This window comes from Lontra canadensis, unplaced genomic scaffold (assembly GCF_010015895.1).
Source record: "Lontra canadensis isolate GAN:19392208 unplaced genomic scaffold, GSC_riverotter_1.0 scaffold229, whole genome shotgun sequence".
Taxonomy (NCBI): Eukaryota; Metazoa; Chordata; class Mammalia; order Carnivora; family Mustelidae; genus Lontra; species Lontra canadensis.
In genome coordinates this window covers 603729-630233 of record NW_022631223.1, presented here as the reverse complement: position 1 = coordinate 630233, position 26505 = coordinate 603729, and the positions used below count along the sequence as shown (strand labels likewise).

General features: G+C 51.5%; 1 protein-coding gene across 2 annotated transcripts in view; it reads left to right on the top strand.

Moving 5' to 3' along the window:
- Window positions 1–26505, top strand: part of FBLN2 (fibulin 2) — an 81109-nt gene that overhangs the window by 30154 nt on the left and 24450 nt on the right. For both annotated transcript variants that reach the window (XM_032849441.1, XM_032849440.1), the window contains exons 3-5: window positions 22002–22113; window positions 23530–23659; window positions 24364–24544. In XM_032849441.1, coding sequence (XP_032705332.1) covers window positions 22002–22113; window positions 23530–23659; window positions 24364–24544 — 423 coding nt within the window. The remainder of the gene's footprint in view (window positions 1–22001; window positions 22114–23529; window positions 23660–24363; window positions 24545–26505) is intronic.

The following is a 26505-nucleotide window of genomic DNA, read 5'->3' as shown; positions in this document are numbered from 1 at the left end:
GGGGATCAGGGAAGGCTTCCTGGGGGAGGTGATGTTTGAGTATGAGGTCTTGTTGACTGGATGGCAGGTGGCAAGCAGGGAGGGGACAGTGCTCCAGGCAGAGGACACAGCACATGCAAGGGCCCTGTAGCTGGAGGGAGCAAATTAGATTGAAAGGAGGCTGTGCGGTTGGTATGAGGCTGGGGAGGGGTGTAGGGGCCACAATGGTGTTGATCCTCAAGATGAAGATTTGGGTCTTTGTCCCAAAAGCAGTGGGGAGCCATTGAAGTTGTAAGGCAGGAGGCCAGTATGATCTTATCTGGTGACTCCCAGAAGGAGTGCTGCAGGAGAACAAAGGACTAGCCTGTGGGAGATTTTAACTTGTGTGGGGTCTAAGGGAACCAGGCTGGGATTCTGAACACCTTAGCCCCCAACCCATGCAACAGAATCACCTCCTACTAGAGCCCCAGGCTCCTGGAGCAGGCAGGGGATGGAGGCAGCCTGTGGAGGCTGTGGCAGGAGAGCTCACAGGAGGGCCTGGCCAGCCCTTCCTTGGCTTAACCCCAACCATGGGGGCTGGAAATGGGGTCTGTGACTCTGTTTCGGGCTGGGTGGGCCCTGTGGAGAGCAATAAGACAGGCAAACCGGGGGCCCTGGCTCCCCACATCCACAGTAAGACCCTGGTCTGAAGCCCCCCACTTGCTCGTTGTATGATCTGGGGCCCAGGATGTCACCCCTCTGAGCCCCCATTTCCTTATTGGCGAAATGGCATGGTTGCGAGTGCCCGAGGCTGTAGTGACAACGAGCATGTCAGGAGCGAGGCCTGCATGGAGCGAGGACATGGGCTAGTGTCGCCTGCACTTGGGCCTGCTGTCCTGTTACGGCACACGCGGCTCTCCTCCGTCCACCTGCTAGCTTCTTTCTGCAGAGCAGCGTTGTAAGCAGTAGAATTTTGCTGTGACTATTTTGAAATTAGAAGATTTCATGTAAATTTCAGCTCTCAGTCTTTCCTGGAAAATTGGCAGTTGTGGGCACAACTGGCCCATGTGCTGCTGGCCATCGGGGTTGCTGAGCGGAGGCTCCCCACCCTTTGGACTGTGTAGGTGCTCCGTGTTCTGTGGGGTTGGCTGTCCTCAGTTTCATCAGCGGTCTGGCCCTGGTTGGCAGCTGGGTTGGGTCCTATACTGGGGGTGCCTGTCGTTGCATAGAGTTTTTACCCTGTGGTCTATGTGGTCGTTCTATTTTATGGAAGAGAAACTGGCATCTGGTGGGGGGGCTTTGCTGGAGGTCACAGGAGAGCCAGGCAGGGGGATGCAGGCTCCCAGTGGAGGGGTGGGCTCATGGCTCTCACAGGGGACCTGGAGGCATGAGTGGGTCTGAGTGGCCCTAGCTGGGCCCTCCCTGTGTTTACCTGCCCCAGATCATAGAGCACTTGGAAGAAATGGGGCAGGGGCCAAGGCTAGGCCTGTGGTAGGTTTCTCTAAAACTATGTTATCTTTTTATTTTTCTTCTTTTTTTTTTCTTTTCTCCCCCCTTCCTCCCTCCCTGTCTCCCTCCTTCCCATACCCTTCCTTCCATCCTTCATTCCTCCTTCCCTCCCTCTCTTTCTCTTTCAGAACAGGTTTACTGAGATACAGTCACGAACCATAAAATCCCCCCTTAAAGTGTATAATTCATTAGCTCTTATCAGAGTTGTACCGACATCACTGGGTGCCCAATTTTAGAACACTGTCATCACTCCCAAAAGAAACCCCACACCTGGTAGCAGCCACTTCCCCTTTCCTCCTTCTCCAGCCCCCAGCCACCACCAAGCTCCTCACTGTCTCTGTGGAGTCACATATTCTGGACATTCCTGGACACGAAGTCATGTAAGAGGTCGTCTTCGGGGACTGTCTTCTGTCACTTAGCATAATGCTTCCAAGGTTCGTCCGCATTGTGGCAGGCGTCACTACTTTGCGCCTTTCTCTGACTGAGTAGCTTTCCGTGTGCTGGATGCATTTTGTTTTTCACCCATTCATCCACCGACGATTAAAGTGTTTGTACCTTCTGGCCATCATGAGGACTGCCGATACACTCGCGTACGTGCTTTCGTGTGGACAGAGGTTTCTGTTGCTCTTGGTAATATTCCCGGGGGTAGAGCTGCTGGGTCACGTGGTGACTGTATGTTTAATCACCAGAGGAACTGCCAGACTGTTTTCCCCAGCAGCCACACCATTTGGCACTCCTGTCGACAGTGCATGAGGCTTCCGACTTTTCCACATCCTTGCCAACACTTGTTACTGTCTGCCTTTATCTTTTTTTTTACCCACCCAGGGGAGGGGAGGGGCAGAGGGCGAGAGTGGAAGAGAATCGTAAGCAGGCTCCATGCTTAGAGCTCCAGGGCAGAGCCCGATGCCTGGCTCCATCTCATGACCCTGAGATCATGACCTGAGCCAAAATCAAGTCGGATGCTTAGCAGACTGAACCACCCAGGCAGCCCTTGCTGCTGAGCCTTTTTAAGTATAGCCATCCTCGTGTCTGCGAAGTGGTTGGTATCCGACTGCAGTTCTGATTTGCATTTTTCTGACTTGTGATGTTGATCATCTGTCATGAGCTTCCTTTAAAAAATTCTAGAAAACACAAAACACACAAGCACACATTCCATTAGCCATTAAAGTGATGACATCGCACAATGTCATGTTGTTTCTGGAAGATGCTGCCATATGCTCGTGGGAGAAAAAGCATGAAGAAGGCAACTATTGTTGTGTTGTTCTGAAAATAGTGCTGATCTCCTGGATGCCTGGAAAGACCTCAGGGACCCTCCAGGACCTGGGACCACACTTGAGAACCACCGGTCAACCCACAAATACTAGCATTTTATGCACACCATTCTGCCCTGTGCTTTTTTTCTCTGACAACATATCTTGGGACTCCTCCTTATCTTTACGCGGAGAGTTCCCTTACCAGCCAGCATGTCACTGTCCCCTTGTTATGGCTTTTCTTTTTGGTCCCTACTGACAGATGTTCTAGTTGTTACTAGCCTTTTGCTGTTAAAAAGCAGTGTTCTAAGTGAATATCTTTACGCTGTGCCCTGGTACAGAGTGCTGGGTCAGTATGCATATGCATTTCTTTATATATTTTTTGTGAACTCATTGAAGTAAAATCAATAGAACTTACCAGAAGTGTACAACTCAGTAACACATTTTCACAAATGGAACACACCCATGGGACAGGCACTCGGATCACAAGCCAGGTCACCCCCTCAGTGCCTGTCCTGGGGAGCCACTGCCCTGACTTCTAACAGCAGATGTTAGTTTTCTGTTCCTGGAGTTTTCTGAAGGGAACCAGAGAGTCTGTTCTCTTTCACATCTGGCTTCTGAGGTTGGCCATGTTACCCGCACTGTGGCTGGTCCTTTTGATTGCTGAGAGGTGCTCCGTCATATGGATGGACTCCAGTTTTGTTGTTCATTCTCCTGTGAAGGGGTGCTGGTGTTGTTTCCAGTCTGGGACCATCAGGAAGCGTGTTTCTGTGCACCTGCTAGAATCAAGCTTTGGATGATCGCTGGCTCCAGTGTGCTCAGTGCTCAGCAGGTTTATCCCCTCCGCAGACATCAGCTTGTCCTCCTTTGAAAGCTGTGCCAGATTTTGGCTCATACCCGTAATACGTGAGAATGCATTTTCCTCATTATTCAACAAGTATTTATTGCATTATTCCAAGTGCTGGGGACAGAGCACTGTATTCAAAACCGATGGAATTCCCATCCCTCATGGAGTGTCCACTCTGGCAGGCTTAGGAAGCACGCAGTCAGTCCCACGAATGTGTAAAATCTACGTGAGAGGGTGCTGGGCGCTAAGGAGAAATTGAAGCAGGGTGCTATAAAATGTTCTCAGCGTGGCGGGCCTTGGAGGGGGAAGATGGTGTCTCAGGATGGTTTTCGTTAACATGTGTGTTTAATTCTCCCCATCCCCGATTTTGGCCAAGGGTTCCCCAACAAGTCTGGCCATGCTCCCACCAACACGACATGGGGCTGCCACCTGGTCTTTCTGGCTCTCTTGCCAAACCTGTGCCAGCCCTTGTGCTCAGGACACAACTTGGTCATGGTATGAATGATCTATTGCTATGGTAACATGAGCAGCAAGCCACCACACAGTAAACTCTCATTATCACTGCCAAGTGCACGGGGCAGCCAGGCTCTACCGTCCCGAGCTGGGGTTGGGGGATGGCAGCTGGGCTCTAGCTTGTGAGTGTCTGTGGTCGGCTGGCAGCTCTGCTGGGGCTGGTGGGTGTGGGGTGGCCTCTTCCAGGATGGCTTATCTCTGCTCTCTGCTCTCTGACCTCTTCAAGCTGGTTTGCCCTGGCTTGTTCTCACCTTCTGGCTCTAGGTGAACGAAAACGGGGCTCTAGGTGAACGAAAAGAAGCACACAGTGTTCTTGGGCCTGGGTCCAGAACAACTAGCACCCTTTTTAATGCCCCATTTTGTAGCCAGCCAGTTGGGAGACCAGCCCAGGTTCAGAGGCTCCTCTTGCTGGGATTTGCTGGGAAGTCATGTTGTGAAGGGTGTGCGTACAGGACAGGAGGAGAATTGGGACTGAGTCTGCTTCTGGTCCTGGGCGGGGTGCTCCATGGACCTCATTTCACTTAGGCCCCACACGACTTTACAGTAAGTCCCTTCCCACTGGGGTTGGGGGGTGGCTGAAATGCTGGCCTGGTCCGTGGCCCAGCAGCAAATAAGTGGTCTGAACCCGAGTCCACTGATGCTTAAGGCATGTCTGGATTTCTTGCTTGCCTCCTTTGGTAGGCCTGGTACAGAGCTCCCCAGGTTTGCACTGGCTCTGCCCCTCGCTAGCTGTGTAACCTTAGGCAAATCACACTATTGCTTGAGCCTCCGTTTTCTTGTCTGTAAAATGGGCTTTCTGAGGGCTCTCTTCTATAGCTCTGTTCTCAGTTTGAAGAAGGCTGGTGTTGGGCACCAGGTGCTGGGGTCTGTCTCCCAGCGGGCTTTGCTCACAGCTGGTGCCCTGGGTGCTGATTCCAGGCCTGGGGTCTCTGTCAGGAAGGCAATGGCCTTTGCGCTCTGGGCTGCCTCCTGTTTATACACTGAGCTCGAGACAGCAGATGCGACTGGCCTGAGGCCGAACCAAGCCCTTTGGCCTCCTGTACCCTGAGCCTTCCAGAATCCTTGGTGCCTCAGCGAACTGGAGCTGAGAGTTCTGTGCTCAGGGCTCTCCTGAGAGCAGTGTCAGCTTGTCTGCCTGCCAGTGCCTCCCCCAAGCCCGGCCAGGAGTTTGTGTCCTCTGTGTCCTTTGTCCCACAGCATCTGGGGCCTTACGGAGGAGGCCTCTGTAGAGGCATTACGTGGGCTGAGGTTCTTCTATGGGGCCCTTCTTGGGTCCACATACTGGGAAAATGGGCTCAGGGCTAGTGGCACTGGGGATAAGCCAGCTCGGTCCTCAGAGGGAAAATCCTTGGTGTGAATCCTGCCCCTCCATGATGGCTGCGTGACCTCAGGCGGTTGACTCACTGAGCCTCAGTGTCCACATCTGTAAGATAGGAGAGTGACCTTACCACCGCAGGATTACTGAGAGGAGCAGCACGAGGAGGGTCAGCCACTTGGGACTGAGTTCCTGTCTTCCTGATGTCAGAGGGCCACTGCACCCTGGGGGCTGGGCCTGCGGACTTGCGTTTGTGCTTCAGTGAACAGATGTGTGTCTTTTCTGTGGCCAGGAGCTGTCCCTGCTGGTGAAAAAGCCGAGGGGCCAGGCCTAGTTGGGCTGGGTGGGGGTATTCATTTCCTGTGCCCCACACCGGGCTGTCACTCTTAGCTGCCTCCGGATGGGCAGGACAGGGGTCCTCCCTGGCCCTTCCCTCCCCACTCCACACTTCTCTCCCAACACCTCCCAGCTGAGTCAGCAGATGCCCTGATCCTGAGGTCTTGTCTTCAGGGGCACAGCCTGACCAGGTGGCCGATATCCCAGAAACGGGGAGGGAGTGCCCTCCCTGGGTCTGCACATGGTCTCGTCTTTCACCCTCACGGGACTGGCCTTCGTCAGGAAGCGGTCATGATAAGGCAGCTGCTGTGCTGGTCACTTGACCTGTGTTGGTGTGTTAAGCCTCATGACACCCCCACCCCTGTCACTACAAGGGAGGTAACTGAGGCAGAGGGAAGTGAAGCAACTCGTCCAGGGTCACTGAGGGCGCTGATGAAGCCAGCAGACATTTGCCGACCACTGACTCTCAGCCTTTTGCTCTGACCACCCCGCTGGGTCTGCCCAGATGCCTGGCATGAGTGTGTGGCTCCTGTGGCCAGCAGTCAGGGACTCCAGCACTGCCCCGTGTCACAGATCCACATGGGGCACCTAGGACCCAGGGTGGGGTCTGCAGGCCCCAAGCTCTGCCTGTGCCCTCAGCCCCAGGCACAGAGTTTGGGATTCTGGGGTTCCCTGGGATCCATGTGGGGAGGGTGGAGGAGGATGAAGAGTGGAATCTGGCTGCAGGGAGCCGCCCGCCTGGGGGCAGAGAGCCCCTGGCTCCTGAGAGGGGGGCGAGAAGGGGGTGGAGAGTGACAGATGTCTTGTTTCGCTTGCAACCCCCACCCCCGCCATCTGCCCCACTCAGTCCGGACGTGCTTATGGGCCCCGCGCTCGGAACCAGGAAGCAGAGGGAGGACACTCCCCACCCCCCAGCCTGGGGTGTGTGTACCCACTGTCACCAGCAGACCTGTGGAACGCACAGGATGGGGGAGCAAAGTCAGACGCTGGCAGTGGGGTAGCTGGAGGATAGGAGCTGCCGGCTGACGGGGACCCACAGGGGCTGTGCAGACCGTGGGACCAGGAAGGCGCCTGGAATTTGGGGGCAGCTGCTCCCCAGCTCTGATTGGTGCCCTGGGGCAGGGACGCCCAGTGTGGCCTATAACTTTGGGTTTTCTAAAAGAAGCCAGGGATTTGGAATTTTCTATGAAAGCTCCCAAGTTGTGAATGTTGGCAGCTCATTCAAATACACCGAAGTACCAGTAAAGGAGGCAGGGAGTGCCAGTTCGCTGCCACAGTTCAGTCTCCCTACTCCTTCCCACCCCTAATTACACAGCTGGGACCCAGAGGCCCAGAGACGGGTGAGGGGCTGGCCAAAAACCCCGTGAGCTCAGAAGATGGGCCCCCAGCCCTGACCTCCAGCCCAGTGTGCTTTCCTCCCAGACCTCCCTGCCCAGTGGAGGCAAAGCGCCGGGAACAGGTGGTCCTTGCAAAGGGCGACTGAAGAGTGAGTCGTGAAGAGGCCACGAGCACAGGTGTGGGCAGGGCTGGGGACCCGCAGAGACTGGTGTGGCTCTTGTGCTGGCAGCCATGGAAGGTGTTGCTCCCGGGCCTGGAGGGGAGCCTGGCAAGAGCTGAGGTTCACGGTGCTGTGGACTTCGGTCAAGGTGACCGTGCCTGCCTGGGGATCTGTGCTGCTGCCCCTCCCACTCAGCTTCTGCCAGCAGAGAGCAGTGTAGGACGCAGGTCTGGGACAGATGCGGACAGGAGCAGGTTTGGTGGATGATGGCCATGTAGACTGTGGCTGGGGAGGGATTAGGATCTCTCCAGGATGCCCCACCTCCCAGGCTTGGATTGGGGGCTGTGCTTCCTGAGGGGGTCACCCCAAGTCTGTGGGCAAGGGCTACTCATGGTCTTTTTCTGGAGGGTTTGGAGCCGGTGGCTGATACTCAGGTAGAGACACAACCTTGAGAGTGACCATGAGCATCTGGCATGCCGGACAGAGGTCTGGGCCAGAGGTGGAAACCTGATCAGAGGACGGCTGGGTTTCTGTTTCTTCCCCCATTAGTTTGCCCTGGTCAGCAGGTGGGCAGCAGGTGGGTGGGTGGGGAGGTGCCCAAGGAAGGCCTCATGATTCCCTGTCTGTCACCACATGACCCCTAAAGCCTGGATGTGGGACCAGATGGGCCAAGGGACTTGCCTGAGGTTGCTCGCCCGGTGGAAGGACAGCAGGGTTCTGGGTGGGGTTTTCTGGCTGGTGCAGAGTGGCGGTGTCAGCCCACCTCTCCTGGGCCCCTGGGATGCGCTCATTGCACACAGAATATTGAGTTACGGTGCAGGCTGCAGGGGACCAAGGACCAAGGTACTTGGGGGTTGGGGAGAAATGTGGTAAAGGTCTGTGTGGGGTTGGGATCTGATGGGGCTGCAGTCCCACGTCACTTAAGAGAAATGCAAAGTCGCTGGGTGAAGTCACTGGGAATTTGGCTCTGGAAGGCCCCCAGCCTGGTCCTATGGTATCCCCGTTGGGAACGCTGGGAGCTTGAGGTCCCAGATTCCCGGCCCCTCCCCCTCCTCTGGTGACGCATCCCTGGGCACTCCCTGCCTCTTACCTAGGCTGGACCTCTGTGTCAGCATCACCACCTGGGGCTTTGCAGAAAACCTTGCTGGTGCCCTGTTCCTGTTTGCCTCAAAGAGGAGGAGGAAAAAAAAAATCCAATTTTTTATGTGCTGTTTTAATTTCTGTAATTCTTTAGCTAATCCCTCTTTATTAAGGTGAAAAATAAATGTTTACATTTCTCTTATAGAAAAAAACTGCCTTATAGTTAAACATCTTCTCTTACTAAACTGTACATATGTACGATGGACTGGTAATTAAATTGAACTATCCAGAAAGACCAGGGAAGTAGAATGAAGTCACCGATAAGAATCATGTATAAAACAAAATGCTTTCCTGAGAACCAGAATTCCATCAAACCTCTCTTTCAGCAAAAAGTACAGTCTTGTAGGTGGCAGCAAGTTTCTTCAACTCATAATGAGGGAGATAAAATTCACAGTTCTTTTGAGGCAGAACAGAGCATGTCCCGAAGTGTCTTGATGAAGTTCTGATAGTCGGTGCCTTTGGTTTGAGATTTGAGTGATACTGGAAGACTTTCCACTCCACTTCCACGGCACTGGGCTTGGGGGCTGGGAGAGGCCCCCTCCCGGAGCACAGGGAGGGAGGAGTCTTGCTCAGAGATTGGGTGCCGTCATGACCTTCAGCTGGAGGTGGACGTGGCTAGTAGCCTGGGGTGAGCCCGAGTGGAGGGAGGGACAACCCAACCCTCCTTTTAGATGAAGGTCACCGGGGGGTGAGGGGCCCTCATGGGCATCCGCTCTTGGTCACGGGCCCTGTTTTAGAAAGCTGTTGGCCATGATCTAACTCTGGAGTGATCTTCCAGGGACTGGTTCATTCTTAGAATGTGAGCTGTCCACTCTTGGGTCCCAGCGTTTGGATCTTTGTCCTGTCCTTTTTCTGGGAAGGTTATTATCTCAGACACGGGGATGGTCCTGTTCAGTTTTTCAGAGTTTGCGTCCGGTTTCTGTATGTCTGGTGACTCTCCCTAGGGTGGCTTCCTCTAAAAGTGAGGCCAGTTCCACACACTCCCTCCGAACAGAACTGAGCTTGTCAAGAGTTTTTGTGCTGTTCTTGATCATGGCAGCCTGTTCTTTGCAAACTACTTTTCTCCTTTTTTCTATGGAGTCGACTTGTCATCAGCTGGAAAATTCTAAGCGGAAAAGTCTAGTTAAAATGCAGAGGACAGGTACACCCCCTATCCAACCCCTGGCTCCCTGGAAAACCGGGGACGGTAGGGCCCTCCTGTTGCATGGATCATCCTGCTGCTCACCTACCACCCCCCCCCCAGAGCTTCCCAAAGATGATGCTGCAGCCACGTGCATGGGGCCTCATAGCCCCTCTGTGTCAACTAAGCCCCCCAGAGAGTCCCCATACCTGTGGCTCCACCAGCCACAACACCCCCACACCCCAGGATTCCACCGGAACCCAGCGCACCCCGGGCAGCCGGGATGGACCCTCGGTGGGGCTGCTGTAAGGGGCAGGGGCTCAGGGAAGAAGTCTCAGCCCCATGATTGTTCAGGTCTTGGCTCTTCTTTCTCATTCGAGATGTGGTGTGAGTGTGCGTGTGTGATGGAGACCTTTCAGTCTTGACACTATATATATGGTACAACTCTAAAAAATAAAGGCCTTCTCCCATATTAGTACATACTGTGATCCTGCACTTAATACAGTTAGTAATCCCTAATGCCATCTGATTCTCAGACCATAGTCCTGTTTATTTCCCTACCTGCACCCAGAGTGCATTGCAGAGCTCATTTCGTAAAGTCCCCTCTAATCAAGGCCAGTTAGAGGTTATCTCGCTTATCTGTGCTGTTACATCTCCTGAGTTTTCTTCTCTGTAAAACTTCATGCTGACGTATGCTGTAGATGCCATTTAAATCTTGATTAGCCTAACAGTACTCCCTTGACAACTTCTTATTTTTGTATTTTTATTTATTATACTCTTTATGGAGTGTAATTGATGTGAACCACACGGATCTTAATAGAATAACTCAGTGGATTTTCACATATGAAGACTCCCAGGCAGCTCCACTGAGATCAAGATCTAAAACACTTCAAGCATTCCAGAGTTTTCCTAGTGCCCCTTCTTAGCCATTTCTGCTCTCCCTCCCTCATGGAAACCACGATGCTGACTTTTTTCACCTTCTTGCCTACGCTTGAGGGCTTTTGTTTTGTTTTGTTTTTTGTTTGTTTGTTGTAAAATGGGAGCCATGTGGTATTTTGCATTTAACTTCTTTAGCTCAAGATAATGTGTTTGACACCCATGTTGTTGCCTACAGTGGCTGCAGTGGTTCATTTAAAAAGACTGCTCTGTGTTATTCCATTGTCAGAAAAAATCATGGTTTATTAATTTATTCTAGCATGAGTGGACACTTGGGCTATTTTCAGTTTTTGGCTGTGATGAGGACAGTTGCTGTGAACGTTCTTATTGGAGTCTTTTGGATGACGTAGGCATTCATGTTGGGTATATACATGGGAATGGAACGTGACATGGCCATTTTTCCAAAGTATACTACCAGTTTGCATCCCCACCAGCAGTGAGTGAGCGTTCCAGTTGCCCCGCATCTTTGCCAACTGGATGTGGTCATTCCTTTTCATTTTAGCCAATCTGGTGGATAGGTAGTGGTGTCTTGTTCTGATTTTAATTTGCATTTTCTCTTAAGTTAGCACATTTTTTGTATTACTGTTGGACATTCCATCGTCATTTGCTCATTTTTAAATTGCTTTCTTTGTCTAACTGTTTCTAGGAGTTCTTTATGTATTCCGTGTGTCTTTTGTTGGATCACGCATTATCTTGTTTTGTTGCGTAACTTTTCTTCCCATTTTAAAACAAAGTATTTTATTTTTTATTTTTTTTAAAGATTTCTTTTTTTTTTTTTTAAGATTTTATTTATTTATTTGACAGACAGAGATCACAAGTAGGCAGAGAGGCAGGCAGAGAGAGAGGAGGAAGCAGGCTCCCCGCTGAGCAGAGAGCCTGATGCGGGGCTGGATCCCAGGACCCTGGGATCATGACCTGAGCCAAAGGCAGAGGCTTTAACCCACTGAGCCACCCAGGCGCCCCAGAAATCCCTAATTTTAATGAAATATAATGTCTTGATCTTTAATTTTATGTTAGTGTATTTTGTGTCCTTTTACAGAAATTTTCGTCTACTCCAGACTCATGAAATTATTTTCCTATTTTAACGTGTTTCACCTTTCACATTCAATCATATTTAGATCTGTTTCTTTAGGCAGTGTGGATAGAAATCAAAATTCACTCTTTTTTTCAAATGCATATTCAGCTCACCCAGCACCAGGTGTTGCAAAAGCCATCTTTCCCCCCATGGCCTTGTTGGCTTTGTCAGAAAGCAGGGGCTTTTGTGCCCATGGTGAGGATGGGAAAGGAGCCCTAGGAGTGGGGGGGCCCTGCTTCCCCTGGAGTAGCTGCTGCAGAGGAACTTGAACTCCCCTCTGCCTCCCTCCTCCTCACCCTCTCCTTTGCTTGCTTCGGTGCGCTGCTCAGGGGCTTGCCCTCTGGAGTGTGCGGCTGCCCCTGGCTGGGCTTGTGGTCTGGGGCAAGTGGGGCCTCCTCTCTGGGCGGCCGCTTGCTCATCTGCAAAATGGGAATGCATGTGGGACCCTCTTTCTGGAGCTGGAGGGGAGATGCAGTGGCTGCAAGCTGGGGTCCCCCAGGGGGCTCAGCCAGGGCAGAGACCCAGCCTCCAGCCCGTCAGCAAGAGCAGCCCAGCACCTCGGAATTGGGCAGTGGTGGGAAGGGAGTAGACACCACCCCACGAGGAAACCAGGTGATGGGAGGTGTTGGAAAGAGCAACGGAGGCTGGGGACTGCCCTTTCCGGTTAGGGTTGGGAGGAGAAGGGCATCTTGAAAGGGCTGAGTTGGGGGGCCGTGGTGGGTGGGCTCAGTCCAGGTTGGTTGTCACCATTGTGCCTGTGATCCTGGCTCAGGAAGATGAAGCTCGGGAACCCTTTATGTTTGTCTACTTTGCAGTCCCTGTAAGAGGACTCCAGGTGCTCCCAGGGCCTGCAGGTACCCACTCCCCGCCCCCAAGAACGCAAGGCTGCCGGGAGCAGAGAGCTGCAGCTCTGGGCTGTTTGCTCAGGCCCCTCAAACATCCTACCAAACAGGGCGCTGGCGGAGATGGCCCACTCATCACCCTCCTGCCAGGTGCCTGGGTTTTTCGGCAGCATTTCCAAAGCAAACATTCTTTAGGACTTTGATGTCCGGGGAGAGGGGACTGTCCAAAGGGGTCGCGACCTCTGAGCTGGATTGTTTACGGCACCCATTGTTCTGTGATCAAAGGTGGTTACAATCTCTAGAATCTCAGAATCTTTTTATAACAGAATGTGTCTTGAATGGGCAATACCTGCACATGATAAGAAATGCATAAAAAATACAAAAGGGGCGAACAGTGAAATGTTAGTGGGTTTCCTCCCTCCCACGGTCAGGTCCTGCCCTGAGCCAAGCACTGTTACCAGGGTCTTGGCTGTCCTTCCAGAAATAGTCCATGTATGTCCGTGTATCCCTTTAAAATGAAAAGGGGTAACTTTTTTTCTTTTTTTTTTTTTTAAGATTTTATTCATTTATTTTGTCAGAGAGGGAGCAAAAGAGCAAGCACAAGCAGGGGGAGTGGCAGGCAGAGGGAGAAGCAGGCTCCCTGCTCGGGAACCTGACGTGGGGCTGGATCCAGGACCCTGGGATCATGACCTGAGCCAAAGGCAGACACTTACCTCACCGAGCCACCCAGGTGCCCCTGTTCTCAATTCTTCATAGTACATTCAGAAATCAGACCATGTAAGTGCAGGAAGATCTACCTAATACTTTTTAACATCTACATAAGAGTGGACAGAAATACATCAGATTATTTAATCACTGCCCTGTTGATGAGATTTTGGTTGTTCCTCACCTTTGCTCTCACAAATTCAGGGGTAGCAAACATTCCTGTCCAACGTGTTTAAGTCTGTGGGCGAGATTAGATTTCTGGATGGAGAAGTGCTGGGTCACATTTTTTTTTTTTAACAATGCAATGCATTATTATTATTTTTTTAAATTGCAGTGATATACACATAACATAATATTGGACACGTTAACTAGTTTTAAGTCAGTGAGGTATGTTCACATTGTACAAGTATATTAATCCATCTCCAGAACTTAATTTTTGAGCTTTTATTTATCTATTTGATGGAGAGAGCAAGAGAACACAAGCAGGGGGAGCAGCACCGGGAGAGGGAGAAGCAGATCCCCCCTACTGATCAGGGAGACTGATGCAATGCTGGGCTTGATCATAAGACCTGGGATCATGACCTGAGCCGAAGGTAGATGCTTAACCGACTGAGCCACCCAGGTGCCCCATCTCCAGAACTTTTTCATCTTCCTGAACTGAAATCCTGTACCCATCCAAGCTGACTTCCCATCTGTCCTCCTACAGCCTCTGGTAACCTCTATGCTACTAAGGAGCGTTTAAAGTGGGCCGCTGTTGGAGGTACCAGCCGTGGGGATAGAGGCTGTGACCGCCTGCCCTGCCCCCCCTCCTGCTCCATCATTCTGACCATCCTGACTTCCATGCACAAGAGTTCCTTCCTTTTCTTTAGAGCTGTACAGTTGTTTTGCTTTTCTCCCTGTTTTTGAACTTCTTCTAAAAGGCAGTCTGCGGTCTTCTTCTGTGACTTGCTTCTCCCCCCGCCCAAGATCCTGTCTGTGATTCATCTGTGTCATTGTTTATGGTTGTAATGAATTTGTGCACATCGTGTGGTCCTGCCAGGGCTCATTTCCACCCTTTCCCTTGTTGAGGCATCCTTGAGTTTTCTGCAGTTTGGGGCTTATGTTTGTGGGGGTCCAGGTGGAGACCACGGACACCTGTTTCTCCTGGACGTGTACCTGAAAATGAGATCACAGTGTCTTTGGCTCTGGGTATTACCCACTTTCCCAGACGAAGTTAATGGTTTCCCAGAGTGGGTCTGTTCTCCCTCTGTTGCTCAGGCATGTCGGAGGTGGCTTCCTGCCAGAGCCTGTGAGGCAGACGGCTGGCAGAGCCTTCGGAAGCCAGAGTGATGGGGGCCGTCCCATGTCACTGGAGGCCAGAGAGAGGGTCACGGCTGCAGCTGTCACAGCGGGAGAGGCCCCTTCCCTTCAGCCCATAATGCTTGCAAATAACCAGCAGGCGAGGGACACTGCACGCCCTCTGGCCCAGGGCTCAGGCCAGGTGGCAAAGTGGCCAGAAATGGGGGAGTCCGCGGAAACTCAGAGGCAAGCAGAAAAGGCCGGGGAAGGGATTGCCGAGAGCCCCGCCAGCTTCCTGCGCTCAGGGGGTTATTGTTTTGTCCATCCATTTACTGGTCAGTTCCTTTGTTCCTTGACTAATTCGCTGGTGAGCAATCCCCAAACACATGTGTGCCAGGGCCGGGGAGGTCCTTGTTCCCAAGCGCCTGTTGTTTGCCAGGCACTGAATCGTCTCACTGCCCCGCTTTGTGAAGCGTGGCCGAGAGAGGTCATTCGCCCATTTTACAAGCAAGGAAATGGAGGCTCAGAGGGCGAGTGAAGTGTCTGTGTCCCCTTAGCCCGTGCTCCCCTCTGGCCCCCTTGCTGGAAACCGTGGCAGAGAGGCGGTCTGGGCCAGGTGGATGGGCCACACTTGTATTCTTTTCCCTCACTTTCTAAGTCTGTGCACTGGGCTGTGTATCTTAAACTCTATTTACACATCTGGAAAATCAACATAATCATCCAACATCATGTTGTTGATGTAAGCTTTTCGTGAGATTGTCTACACCGAGGCCCTGGGCTGCTTGATTCAGCGCCAGGGCTTGGGAGCCCTAAGAGGACTCAGACCCATTCTTGATTCCTGAGACCCTCTGAGTCCGGTGGTTGAGACAAGCATGTCACCTGACAGCAGGGACATCACAGTGGAAGCCTGTACCAAGTGCTGGTGTGAATGAAGCCAGAAGTGGGGGCTTTTGGTCCCCCCAGTTTGGAGGTGGGTGCCAGTGGGAGCTCTGCAGATGGAGAGGCAGGGATTCACACGTGGATTGGCTGGTTAGGGATGGTGAGTGGAACAGCGCAGAGATAGGCGTTCCCCACCTGGACCAGCATGTGCAGAGACAGAGCAGCAAAGAGAAGCACACAGGGCTAGGATTGAGAGTCAGAACTGGACGTGACTCTGGGCTGTGACTGTCCAACCAGGGAGGGGTGCTTCGTCCTGGAGGGCAGTCGCCTTCCGGTAGGGGTCTGTGGACCACAGGTTCCCTGAGCTGATCGGGACCAGGGAAGGCCAGGGAAGTAGGGTGGTGTGATGAGGGTTGGCATAGAGGTGAGTTTAGATCCAGAAGTCAGAGAGCTCCTCTCTGAGGAGGTGAGAACCCTGAAGGAGAAGGGCCAGCCATGTAGACAGTGCTGGTGGGAAAGGGCACAGGAAAAGGCAGAGGATTCCAGGCAGAAAGCAGAGTCCACGGAAAGGACCTGGGGCAGGAATGAGCCCAGGGAGTTCAAGGAGTGGAGAGAAGGTGTGGGAAAGAGGATCAGAGAAAGGAGATGAAGTGGAGCAGTCAACAGGTCTTTGTAAAGAAAGGAGAACTCTTGGGGGCCTGTAGGCCCAGGAGAGACACAGTCTGATTTATATGTGTGAACTCATTCTGACGCCCTCTGGAAAAGGGCCTGGAAGAGGACACCTGAGGGAACAGGGACCATGTTGGACCAAGAGGTGGTGGTGGAGTGAGGGGCCCGGTGGGTGGACTGGGATGCACTTTGGAGGTGGCCTGCTGAGTGACGGAGGGAGATGGGAATGGGGAATGGGTGCAGGAGGGTTCCGAGTTTGCCAGGGGCCCTTCAATGATGCAGGGGAGACCTTGGGAAGAGGTGGTTTGAGGGAAATCAGTTGCTGAATAGTTCTGGCAGTGAGAGCACTAGGGAGCACCGTTGGTGGTTCCTTAGCCAGCTGTGGTGTGTGTGCACGAAACTACAGCTGGAGACAAATATGTGGGAGGGGCGAGGTAGAACAGGTACTTGGAGCTTGGCGCTGGATGAGATCAGCCAGGGCCAAGGTGGAGATGGAGAAGAGAAGAATCCTAGGACTGGACATCTGAATGGTGGTGCTTGGGAACTTAAAAAGAACCAGAGAGAAAGACAGAGGCTGGGGACCTCAGAGGGGCTGATCAAGGAAGGAGACCTTGAAGAGAGGGCCTTTGGGCTGAGTCTTCCAGCATTGGGATGGGGAAGGAAGGTGTGTCTTCTGGATGAGGAGACGGGGGTACACATCTTACGGGGCTTTGCCTGGCCCTGCCTCCCACATCTTGGACAGTACCAAGCAGCGCCAGGCTTGGTCCCTCCTGCTCCAAGTGGGTGGCCCTCCCAACATATGGGTTCATGGCCTCTTGAGTTCCTTTGTCTGAAACAGAGGGAAGCCAGGGTGGGAAAGGCCAGTGGAGAATGGTGGGATGTCTGCCAAACGCAGGCTGAAACCTGGCTTCTGATCAAGGAGGGGGCAGGAAGAGAACACCATTCAATCCGCAGGGAAGCAGAACCCGCTCTCAGGCTGATGCTGGTCAGATTCTCAGACAGGGCCTTCAGGATCAGCTATATCAAGTCATCCATGCCATGGATGTGGGAAAGCTGAGGCCTGGACAGGGGAAGAGAAGAGGGGAAACTGAGGTTTGGGACTTCTGACTCACCACCTTATCTGTGAAGTGGGGAGACAAGAGTACTCACTCATCATAACTGTAAGGATGAAAGTGCTTGGACCCAAGGCTGACACTAGCCTGTACTTCATTTCTGCTGTTAACAGTTATTTCAATAGGGCACCTATCTCAAGTCACTTGGCTAAGACCCAGGGTTCCACTGCAATCTCCTGATCTCACTCAGTAAGGAGTCTTGGAGAAGGCTTATGGAGTAAGAGTTCAGTCCAGTACAAGAAAGACGTGAACTACGCAGAGAAAGGACAAACTGATGAGGTAGCGTGAACTCCCCATCCCCAGAAGTATTCAAGTGAGGCATGACTCCCACATGCCCAGAGTGTAATGAGAAAGGATTAAGCATGGAATGGTGGCATCACTTTTAATGGCCACAGAGACTCTAGTGTCTTTGTAGAGAAAGAAGTGGGTGAAGAAGTAAATTCATAAATAATCAAGATTTCACACAGTGATAAATGCTATGAGGAGTCTTAAAAATGAGTGATGTGATGACAGTAACTGGGGCTGGTTGGATATGCTGTCTCTTGCCGTATAGGGATTTTACACTTTTATTGTATTAAGGTTTTCTTTTTTACTTGTGGATGCTCTTTTTAGTGTTGTCCTAGAGATACTAGCAGATGCAATAATTCAAGGAAAAAAAGAGGCAGTTATGATGAGTGTGTATATATATGTATATATATATACACACACATAGACTTATGTGTATATATATGTATGTGTGTATATGTATGTATATATGTATATGTACACATATGTATGTATGTATATGTACATATAGGTGTGTGTATGTATATATGCATACATACGTATATACATAATGGAATATTATTCAGCCATAAAAAGGGAGATCTTGCCATTTTTCAAGAACATGGATGGATCTAACAGGTATTATGCTAAGTGAACTTAGTCAGCCAGAGAAAGACAAACAGAGTATGATCTCACTTACATGTGGAATCAAAAAAGAGCCAAACTCAAAGAAATAAGAGTCATTTGGGGGCTGCCAGGGAATTGGGGGGGAAGTTCTGGGAAGATGGAGAGATGTTGGGCAAAGGGTACAAGCTTGCATCCAGTTGTAAGATGACTAAATTCTGGTGATCTATGGCACAGGACAGCGACTAGTTACCAATACTGTATTGTGTACTTGAAAGTTGCTGTGAGACTAGATCTTAGCATGTTCTTACCACAAACAACAACAAAAAAATGGAAACTCTATGAGATGGTGGTTGTATCCCCTCACATTAGTGTAGCAATCCCCTCACATTGGTGTAGTAATCACCTCACATTACTGTAGTAATCCCCTCACAGTATTTATTTGTGTCTGTAGGCATTTTTATTACATTTCTGACTTCGGTGGGACAGGTGTCTAATGTTTCATCGCTGAGCGTGACATTTGCTATTTGTTTCTGATAGATAATTCTTTTCATTCCTACCTGGTACAGATCTGAGGTTGTTACTGAAACTTATTTCCCCTCTTTTACAGAAGGGCCTTGAAACCTAGAAAAGTTTAATAACTTGAAATGCCCACTCTGCAGATGAAGCTGGTGATTCTTACTGAGCTGTCACTCTTTTCCTGGAACCTTGCAGTCTGCTGACATCCACCGGCACATTTGTTCCTCTGGTCTGCTAGATGACGTGAACTGCTCAGGGATATTTAGAGGTCTTTCTAGGCTTTAGCACTTGTGCAGCTAAAGGTCCTCAGAGTAGAGGAGGACACTAAGACTTTAGAGAAAAGAAATAGCTATCCATGGTAGCACTAAGATGTGGACCCAGGCTCAAAGTTATTTCGTTACACCCCTGTTGTTGCCCTAGCACGGATATAGGTATTCTAGATGAGCTTTACCTTTTTTGGTTTAAAATTTTTTATTTTAAATTTTATTTTAAATTTTAAAAGAATAATAGCATACAATGTATTAGTTTCAAGTGTACAAGATCAATTCAACAATACAGTACATTGTTCAGTGCTCACAACAATGAGTGTAGTCATCATATAATGATAATTACAACATTATTGACTATATTCTCTAAGCTGTACTTTTCATCTCCATTTATTTCATAACTGGACGCGTTTCTGTCTCGTAATCCTCTTTATCATTTCACCCATCCCCCCACCACCTCCCATCTGGCAACCACCAGTTTGTTCTCTGTATTTAAGATTCTGTTTTCTCTCTCCCTCCCTCCCTCCCTTCCTTCCTTCCTTCCTTCCTTCCTTCCTTCCTTCCTTTCTTTCTTTCCTTCTTTTTCTTTCTTTCTTTCCTTTCTTTCTTTTTATTTCGTATTTGCTTTGTTTCTTAAATTCCACATGTAAATGAAATCATATGGTATTTGTTTTCCTCTGTCTGGCTTATTCCATTTAGCATAATACTCTCTAGCTCCACCCATGTTGTTGCAGATGGCAAGATCTCATTCTTTTTTAGGGCTGAGTCATATTCCGTTGTCTATCTGTACCACATCTTCTTTATCCATTCATCCACAGATGTACATTTTGGATGCTTCCCTATATCTTGGGTGTTATAAATAATGTTGCAACAACAGAGGGGTGCAGTTATCTTTCAGATTAGTGTCTTGTTTCCTTTGGGTAAATACCCAGTAGTGGGATTACTGGATCATGGGGTATTTCTATTTTTAATTTTTAGAGGAATCTCCATACCATTTTCCACAATGGCTGTACCAGTTTACATTCCCACCAGCACGCCCAAGGGTTTCCTTTTTGCCACATCCTCACCAAAACTTATTGTTTCTTGTGTTTTTTTTTTTTTTAATAGTGGCCATTCTGACAGGTGTAGGTGATATCTCATTATGGTTTTGATTTGCATTTGCCTCATCATTAGTGATGTTGAGCACCTTTTTAATGTATCTTTTGGTTTAGATGTGCTTTATCTTTGCATGTCATTTATTTTTAGACCTCAGAAGCTAATGGTTGCATTAATTATACTTATCTTCTGGCACCTCACACATATTGTCTCTGTAAGACTCTCCCTTGTTTTATTTATATATATATTCCCTTTTATCCCTTTTCCCCATTGCTGACTTCTGCCCCACCAGAGGCAACTGGTCCCTTCTGTTTAATTTGCATGTGTGTGTGTTTTTAATTAATGTGCAAAATGTGTGTTTTAATTTTGTTCTCAGTATTTTTCATTTGTGTAACAAATCTCACTTGGTTTCTTACTTCCCCCCACCCCAGTGCTTTTTTTGGTACCACTCCATATTTTGTGGGTACATCTAGTCTGTTATTCCTGATCGCTGTGGGGTCCTCCATGGAGGACATCCCCAAATTCTATCCAGCCACTCCTTCACTGATGAACACCCACTTCCACAAATGACACCAATGTCTCGCATCCTTGCAGTGGTCACATTTTGGGTCTGGGTGAGGACTTCCCTGGAGTTCACAACCACGAGCAGAACCTCTGGGCCCAGGACGATGTGTGTACTTAATTGTGTCTGTGGTGCCTTATCTCCTTCCAGATCTGCTGTGCCAGGGACCACTTCTACCCCTGGGCATGAAGGTTCCTACCTGTGCCTGGCATGTGGCACGCTTTCTGATTTTCCATTTTTTTTTTTAAAGATTTTATTTATTTATTTGACAGATAGAGAGAGCACAAGTAGGCAGAGCAGCAGGCAGAGGGAGAGGGAGAGGGAGAAGCAGGCTTCTCACTGAGCAAGGAGCCTGATGCAGGACTCAATCCCAGGACCCCGTGATCATGACCCGAGCTGAAGGCAGATGCTTAATGACTGAGCCACCCAGGTGCCCCTGTGCCTTTCAGTTTTAAGACATTTCCCTACCCCTGCCTCCTCCTGCTCACCTAGCCACACAAATATTTTCTCCACTAACTTTCCTAGATGAGGTTTTTTTTTTTTTTTTTTTTTTTTTTTTTTTTTTTTAAGAGAGAGAGCAAGCGCAAGTGGGGTGGGAGGGCAAAAGGAGGAAGAGAGAGAATCTTTTTTTTTTTTTTAAGATTTTATTTATTTATTTGACAGACAAGAGATCCCAAGTAGGCAGAGAGGCAGGCAGAGAGAGAGGAGGAAGCAGGCTCCCCGCTGAGCAGAGAGCCCAATGCGGGGCTCGATCCCAGGACCCTGGGATCATGACCTGAGCCGAAGGCAGAGGCTTTAACCCACTGAGCCACCCAGGCGCCCCGAAAAGAGAGAATCTTGAGCACACTCCCTGCTCAGCTGGATCTTGCTACCGTGAGATCATGACCTGATTGAAATCAAGAGTTGGATGCTCAGCCCACTGGGCCAACCAGGCGGCCCTTCTAGATGAGTTTTGATCTTCCCTCGCTGCTGCTATTTCTTCTTATGCCTTGTCCTATCTTGGTGTCTTAGGTCAGGTTCCTTAGAAGCAGATCCTGAGTGGCGGCTGGGTGGCTCAGTCATTTAGGCGGCTGCCTTCAGCTGAAGATCATGATTCTGGGGTCCTGGGATGGAGCGCTGTGTTGGGCTCCCTGCTCAGCAAGGGGTCTGCTTCTCCTTCTCCCCCTGCCCCTACTCCCTGCTCATGTGCCCTCTCTCTCTCCCTCTCTCTCTCAAAAATAAATAAATAAAATCTTAAAAAAAAAAAAGCAGAGCCTGATTTGAGGGTTTTGTGCATGTGGTTCATTTGGAGAACTGGCCTGGGGAGGGGGCAGGGAAGGAGCTAGCTGATGCCCCCCTTTCCCTTTGGGAGCTCTGGAGTGTGAGCGGCCCCCAACACTGTCCCCTTTGAGGCCGGGCTGGGTTTTTGTCAGTAGTAGTCAGTAGTCACTGATGGTAGTGGAGGCCATAGCTCTGCCAACCTCCTCCCCCGTGGGGGGTACTTAACCTCGAAGGCAGCTCTCCGAAGCAGGTTGTCCTTGAGAACTACTAGTGGCCACCATGCACAGAAGCCTTGGGGGATGGGGGGCAGAGTGAGTTACCTTCCCTGGGAATGGGGGTCCAGACAGCAACAGCAGCATCTCTGAACATCTTGGAACCAGGTACCTCCTCTAGAGTGGTGACCTTGCCTGTGTTGCCCCTCCACTCCAGTGTCCACAAAGGATCTGATCGAGACATGCTGTGCCGCTGGACAGCAGTGGGCCATCGACAATGACGAGTGCGTGGAAATCCCCGAGAGTGGCGCGGAGGGTGATGCCTGCAGGTAAGGTGGGCACCCCAGAACAGGCAGAGCTGCCCGTTTGCCTTTTCCAGATCCTAGCTTGCTTTGGCCTGTGGGCCCTGGCTGGCAGTACAAGGGGAGCGCAGTCTCCACGTGTCTCCACGTGCATGTTGTGGCTGCTGTGAGCCCACCGGCCAGGCTTACCCCAGGAAAGAGAGCCTAAAGGCTGGCTGCGGGAATACACCAGCCACGCACATTTGTAGCCTGCCTGATGAGTGGGGTTAAGACAGGGTATGCTTTGGAGCCCGTGTTCAAGGACTAGTACCACCTGGGAGTGGGGAGGGGCCTCATTCACTGTGTACTGCTCAGACCCCATGAGATTTCCTCCTCAGCTTTGAACCGGGAGCCTTCAGCCCTCTTTTTTTCCCCCACTCTGCTATCTTGGGGTCTCCAGAAGGCTGGCCCCTCACTGTCCTCTGCTGTCTGTGTGGATTGTTTTTACTGACTCTCGTGTTCTCCGCAAAGGAATAATTTGTACCTTTGCCTCTTTGGCACTAAGCGTGGAAAATGTCTCATTCAGCCACTCACCTCTCCCTTTTTCCCAGGGAGGACTTCTTTCCCAGCCTACTTATTTTTCTTGATAAGGATAAGGTCCAGAGAGGTGATGTGATTCACCCAAAGCCGCACTGCTCCCTGGGAGCATGGCCAGAGTCAGAGCCTCTGTTTTCCCAGTGTCTAGCCCTCTGTGCCTCTTTTAGAGACATTTAAATTCTAACCTTGTCCTTTTCCCTTCCCTTTTGTCATCCTACCAGTTTGGGGACGACTTAGGAGTTAGAGGATGCCTTCTCTAAGAATTTGGAGCTTAGTGGCCCTGACTTAAGCTTGTATCCCTCTTGTGATGGGAAACTCACTACTTCATAGATAGGCAGTTCTGTCACTGAATAGCTCCCACTGGGAAATGCCATTTCTCAATTGAGACTAAACTCCACCTCCCAGTGACCCTCATCTTTGTGTGCTGGCTCCCCAGAGCAGCCCTACAGATATGGGCCGTCATGGCCGGGGGACCTGGAGGCTGCTGTCTTCCAGACTGAGCTGCCCTGTGCTTCCTGGGGTTGAGTCTGCCTATCCTTCTCAGCCCTGTGGGGACCTGGAATGCTGACCCCTCCCACACTGGTCAGGGATAGACAGCGTGGAGTCCACTGGACTGAGACTGGAGTCCTCAGTCCACCCAGGCCTGAGTGTTGTTGATGGAACTCAGACACAGAACCCATGTTCTTCGGTGGGGGTGGGGGGAAATGCCACCAGCACAGGCCTCTTGCTGTGGATCTCTGGCAGGGGCTGCCTTCTCTGAGCTTCATTTTATTCTCTGGGAAATGGGCCCGGTCATTTCTCCTGGAAGGGTCACTGGGAGGATGGGGGCCGGCGCTCGGGCAGAGCTGAGGGACCCCTCTGTTGCAGGATAGCCCAGAAGCACTGCTGCGTGTCCTACTTGAAGGAGAAGAGCTGCATGGCTGGCGTCATGGGGGCCAAGGAGGGCGAGGCCTGTGGGGCTGAGGACAATGACACGTGCGGTGTCTCCTTGTACAAGGCAAGCCTGACCTGTGCATCCGTAGCCTGGGCCTGAGGCCCTTGCGGGCTGGGAGTTCGGGTCCCTGCGGGACTCCTCCATAGGAGGTTTGGGGGGCCTCTTCATCTGGAGAGAAGCCATCCTCAGCTCTCACAGTGGCCAGCTCATTCAGGAGCTATTCGTCAAACACCAGCCTGTCCTGGGCCGCGTTCGGCATTAAGGATGTAGAAACGAACAGCCCATGACAAGGCCTGTCCTCACAGGCTTTCTCTTTTCTGTTTCTTCTTTTTGTATCCGGCTTATTTCACTCTTCTTCACGTCCTCGAGGTCACCATGTTGTAGTGTGTGTTAGCCGCTCTTTCTCTTTCAAGGCTAGGTAACCATCCATCGCGTGGCTGTGTCACGTTCCTCTGACGGCTGTTGGGTTGCTTCTGCCTCTTGCCTCCTGTCAATAACGCTGCCCTGACTGTGGGGCTAAGAAGAGCCTTTCTTCTGAGGACAGACAGTGCTCCCCTTCCGCCGTACTGGCTAGAACTTAGTTTGGGGTCCGCACTGAGCTTCTACGGAGGCTGGGGAATGCGGTCTTTCTTCTGGAGAGTTCCCGTGCGGCACCAGGCTGCCTCCTGGGGGCCCCGAGGGAGTCCCTCGGGCTTACAGTCCAGGGGAAGGTGGATGGGCTCTGAGGGGCCGGCGGGTTGTGGGCAGTGATGCGTGTCTCTCTCCAGCAATGCTGTGACTGCTGTGGCCTAGGACTCCGTGTGCGGGCCGAGGGCCACTCATGCGAGTCTAACCCCAACCTGGGCTACCCCTGCAACCACGTCATGCTCTCCTGCTGTGAAGGGGAAGACCCCCTCATTGTGCCCGAGGTGCGCCGGCCCCCAGAGCCCGAAGCCGTTCCACGGAGAGGTGAGTGAGGGGCAGAGACAGCCGTTGGGGCTTCCAGCTAAGACTGGGTGTCCTCTTGCCTTCTGGGGGACCCCGGGGTCCACTTTCACCTTTGGCTGAGGTCCAGGCTCTGCTCTGGCTAGAGTTCTTCTGTGGCCTCCGATGGTGGCCTCTGCCCTGTTATTTCTGAGACGGTGGTCCCATCCAGCTAAGTACGTACCATCCGCTCCACCCCCCCAAAACGCCAGCTTCCGGCCACCCTTCCACTCCTCACTCACCTGCCCTCCCATGTCCACCAGCACCTCCACACGTCTTCCTCTTTTACTCTTCTACCCGTTTCATGCTCATTGGCACATCCTCCTTACCCTGGTCCATTTCTCTACCATTCATCCTGCTACACTGTCCATTCCCACCCCCTCATCTGGCCATTCACACGTCCTTCCTTCTGTTCGTGTATCTACCCAGCCACCCATTCATCCACCCGTCCACTCACCCAGCCACTTACCCTTCTGCCCGTCCGTCTGTCTGTCCGTGCATCCGTCTGTCCGTCCATCCATCCATCCGTCCGTCCTTTATCTGTCTGCTCATGTATTCACCCACCCAGCCAGCAGAAACCTTTCACTCATTCATTTATCTTCCTTCATCCATCTGCCCTCTATCCATGTCAGCTATGCCATCCCGTGTCTTCAGGGTACAGGACAGAACCAGTGCAGAGAATGCATTCAGAAACTGTGCCCCGCCCACCCGATCAGCCCCTTCCGGGATAGCACTGCTGTTCTCCCTGAATCGTCAGCGCTTGGCCCTTTAAGGTCACTAGCAAATGACTGATGAATGATGGGTTTGTTTGGTGGCCTCCCCTTCACCACCATGAGCCCTTTGAGGGCTCCTCGGGCCTGTGTCCTCCTCCTCTGTGCCCCTGCCCAGGGCCTGCCCCCATGCTACCATTGACTGTGTGCATGGGAGCTCGGGTGCCAGTGCAGAGCCTGGAGCCGGAGCCATCTCAGACCTTCCAGCCCTCCGTGTCCCTGGGGTCTCCTCTTTCCTCCGACTTCCATGTGCTATGGTCCCTCTTATAGCCGCCATGTCCAGCTTCTGTCACCCTAGCCAGGGATGTCAACTGGACTTGTGACTGTTAGCCTTCTTTGTGCCTATGGGCCAGCAGGAGCCTGATGAGGATGTCCCAGGGAACCCACAAGGACTCTGCTAAGAGAGACTGGGCAGCCTTACCGGGCTAGCATGGACACAGATCCGCATCCAGTCCTAGGAAATACAGCTTGCCGGGGTTGGCTGTAGGGGCCTGGTTGAGCGGGGCTATGAAGGTCTGGTTAGTACCCAGAAGAGTTGGGTTCAAGGTCAAGTTTGGGAGGAAGTTTGGCCTTGAGAGTAACAGGGTGGGGAATGGGCCAGGCAGGGTCCAGAGTCAGAGGTGCATGTTCCTCTTGTCCAGTGGAGAACTGGTGGGTAACCTAGGTCTCAGGAGACAGAGATGGTATGGTCAAACTGACCTGGGTTCCCGTCCTGCTCGGGTGACCTTGGGCAAACAAAGCATTTTGCTCCTCTGAGCCTCAGTTTCCCCTCTGCCAGGAGCATTGTATGAAGAGCATGCTGGTGAGGGCGGGCTGAGCGTGAACCCTAGAAATGCTGCCTAGCCTGTGGCATGCTTGGCAGAGTCCTGAGCCCAGACCTGGCTGCTGCCCACCTGCAGTGCCTGATCTCTGGGCTGGACCACCAGCTGCCACAGCCCTGTCTGCATGCACTGGGCCAGGGCTGATCGGCCTGGAGCACAGTGTAAACACCCTCAGTATGAAACACGTTTCTTAGACGTGACATCATGCAGTTGGTTTCTTGGACGGCTTGGCTGCCTGGGGCCAGGGAGCGAGGCTAAAGGCCCGTGCCTATTGGGGACATGGAGGCCTGTGGGTCCCCTTCCCTATTCTGCTACTGGCGTGTGAAGAACCTCCAAGGCAGCTCAGCCCCAGGAG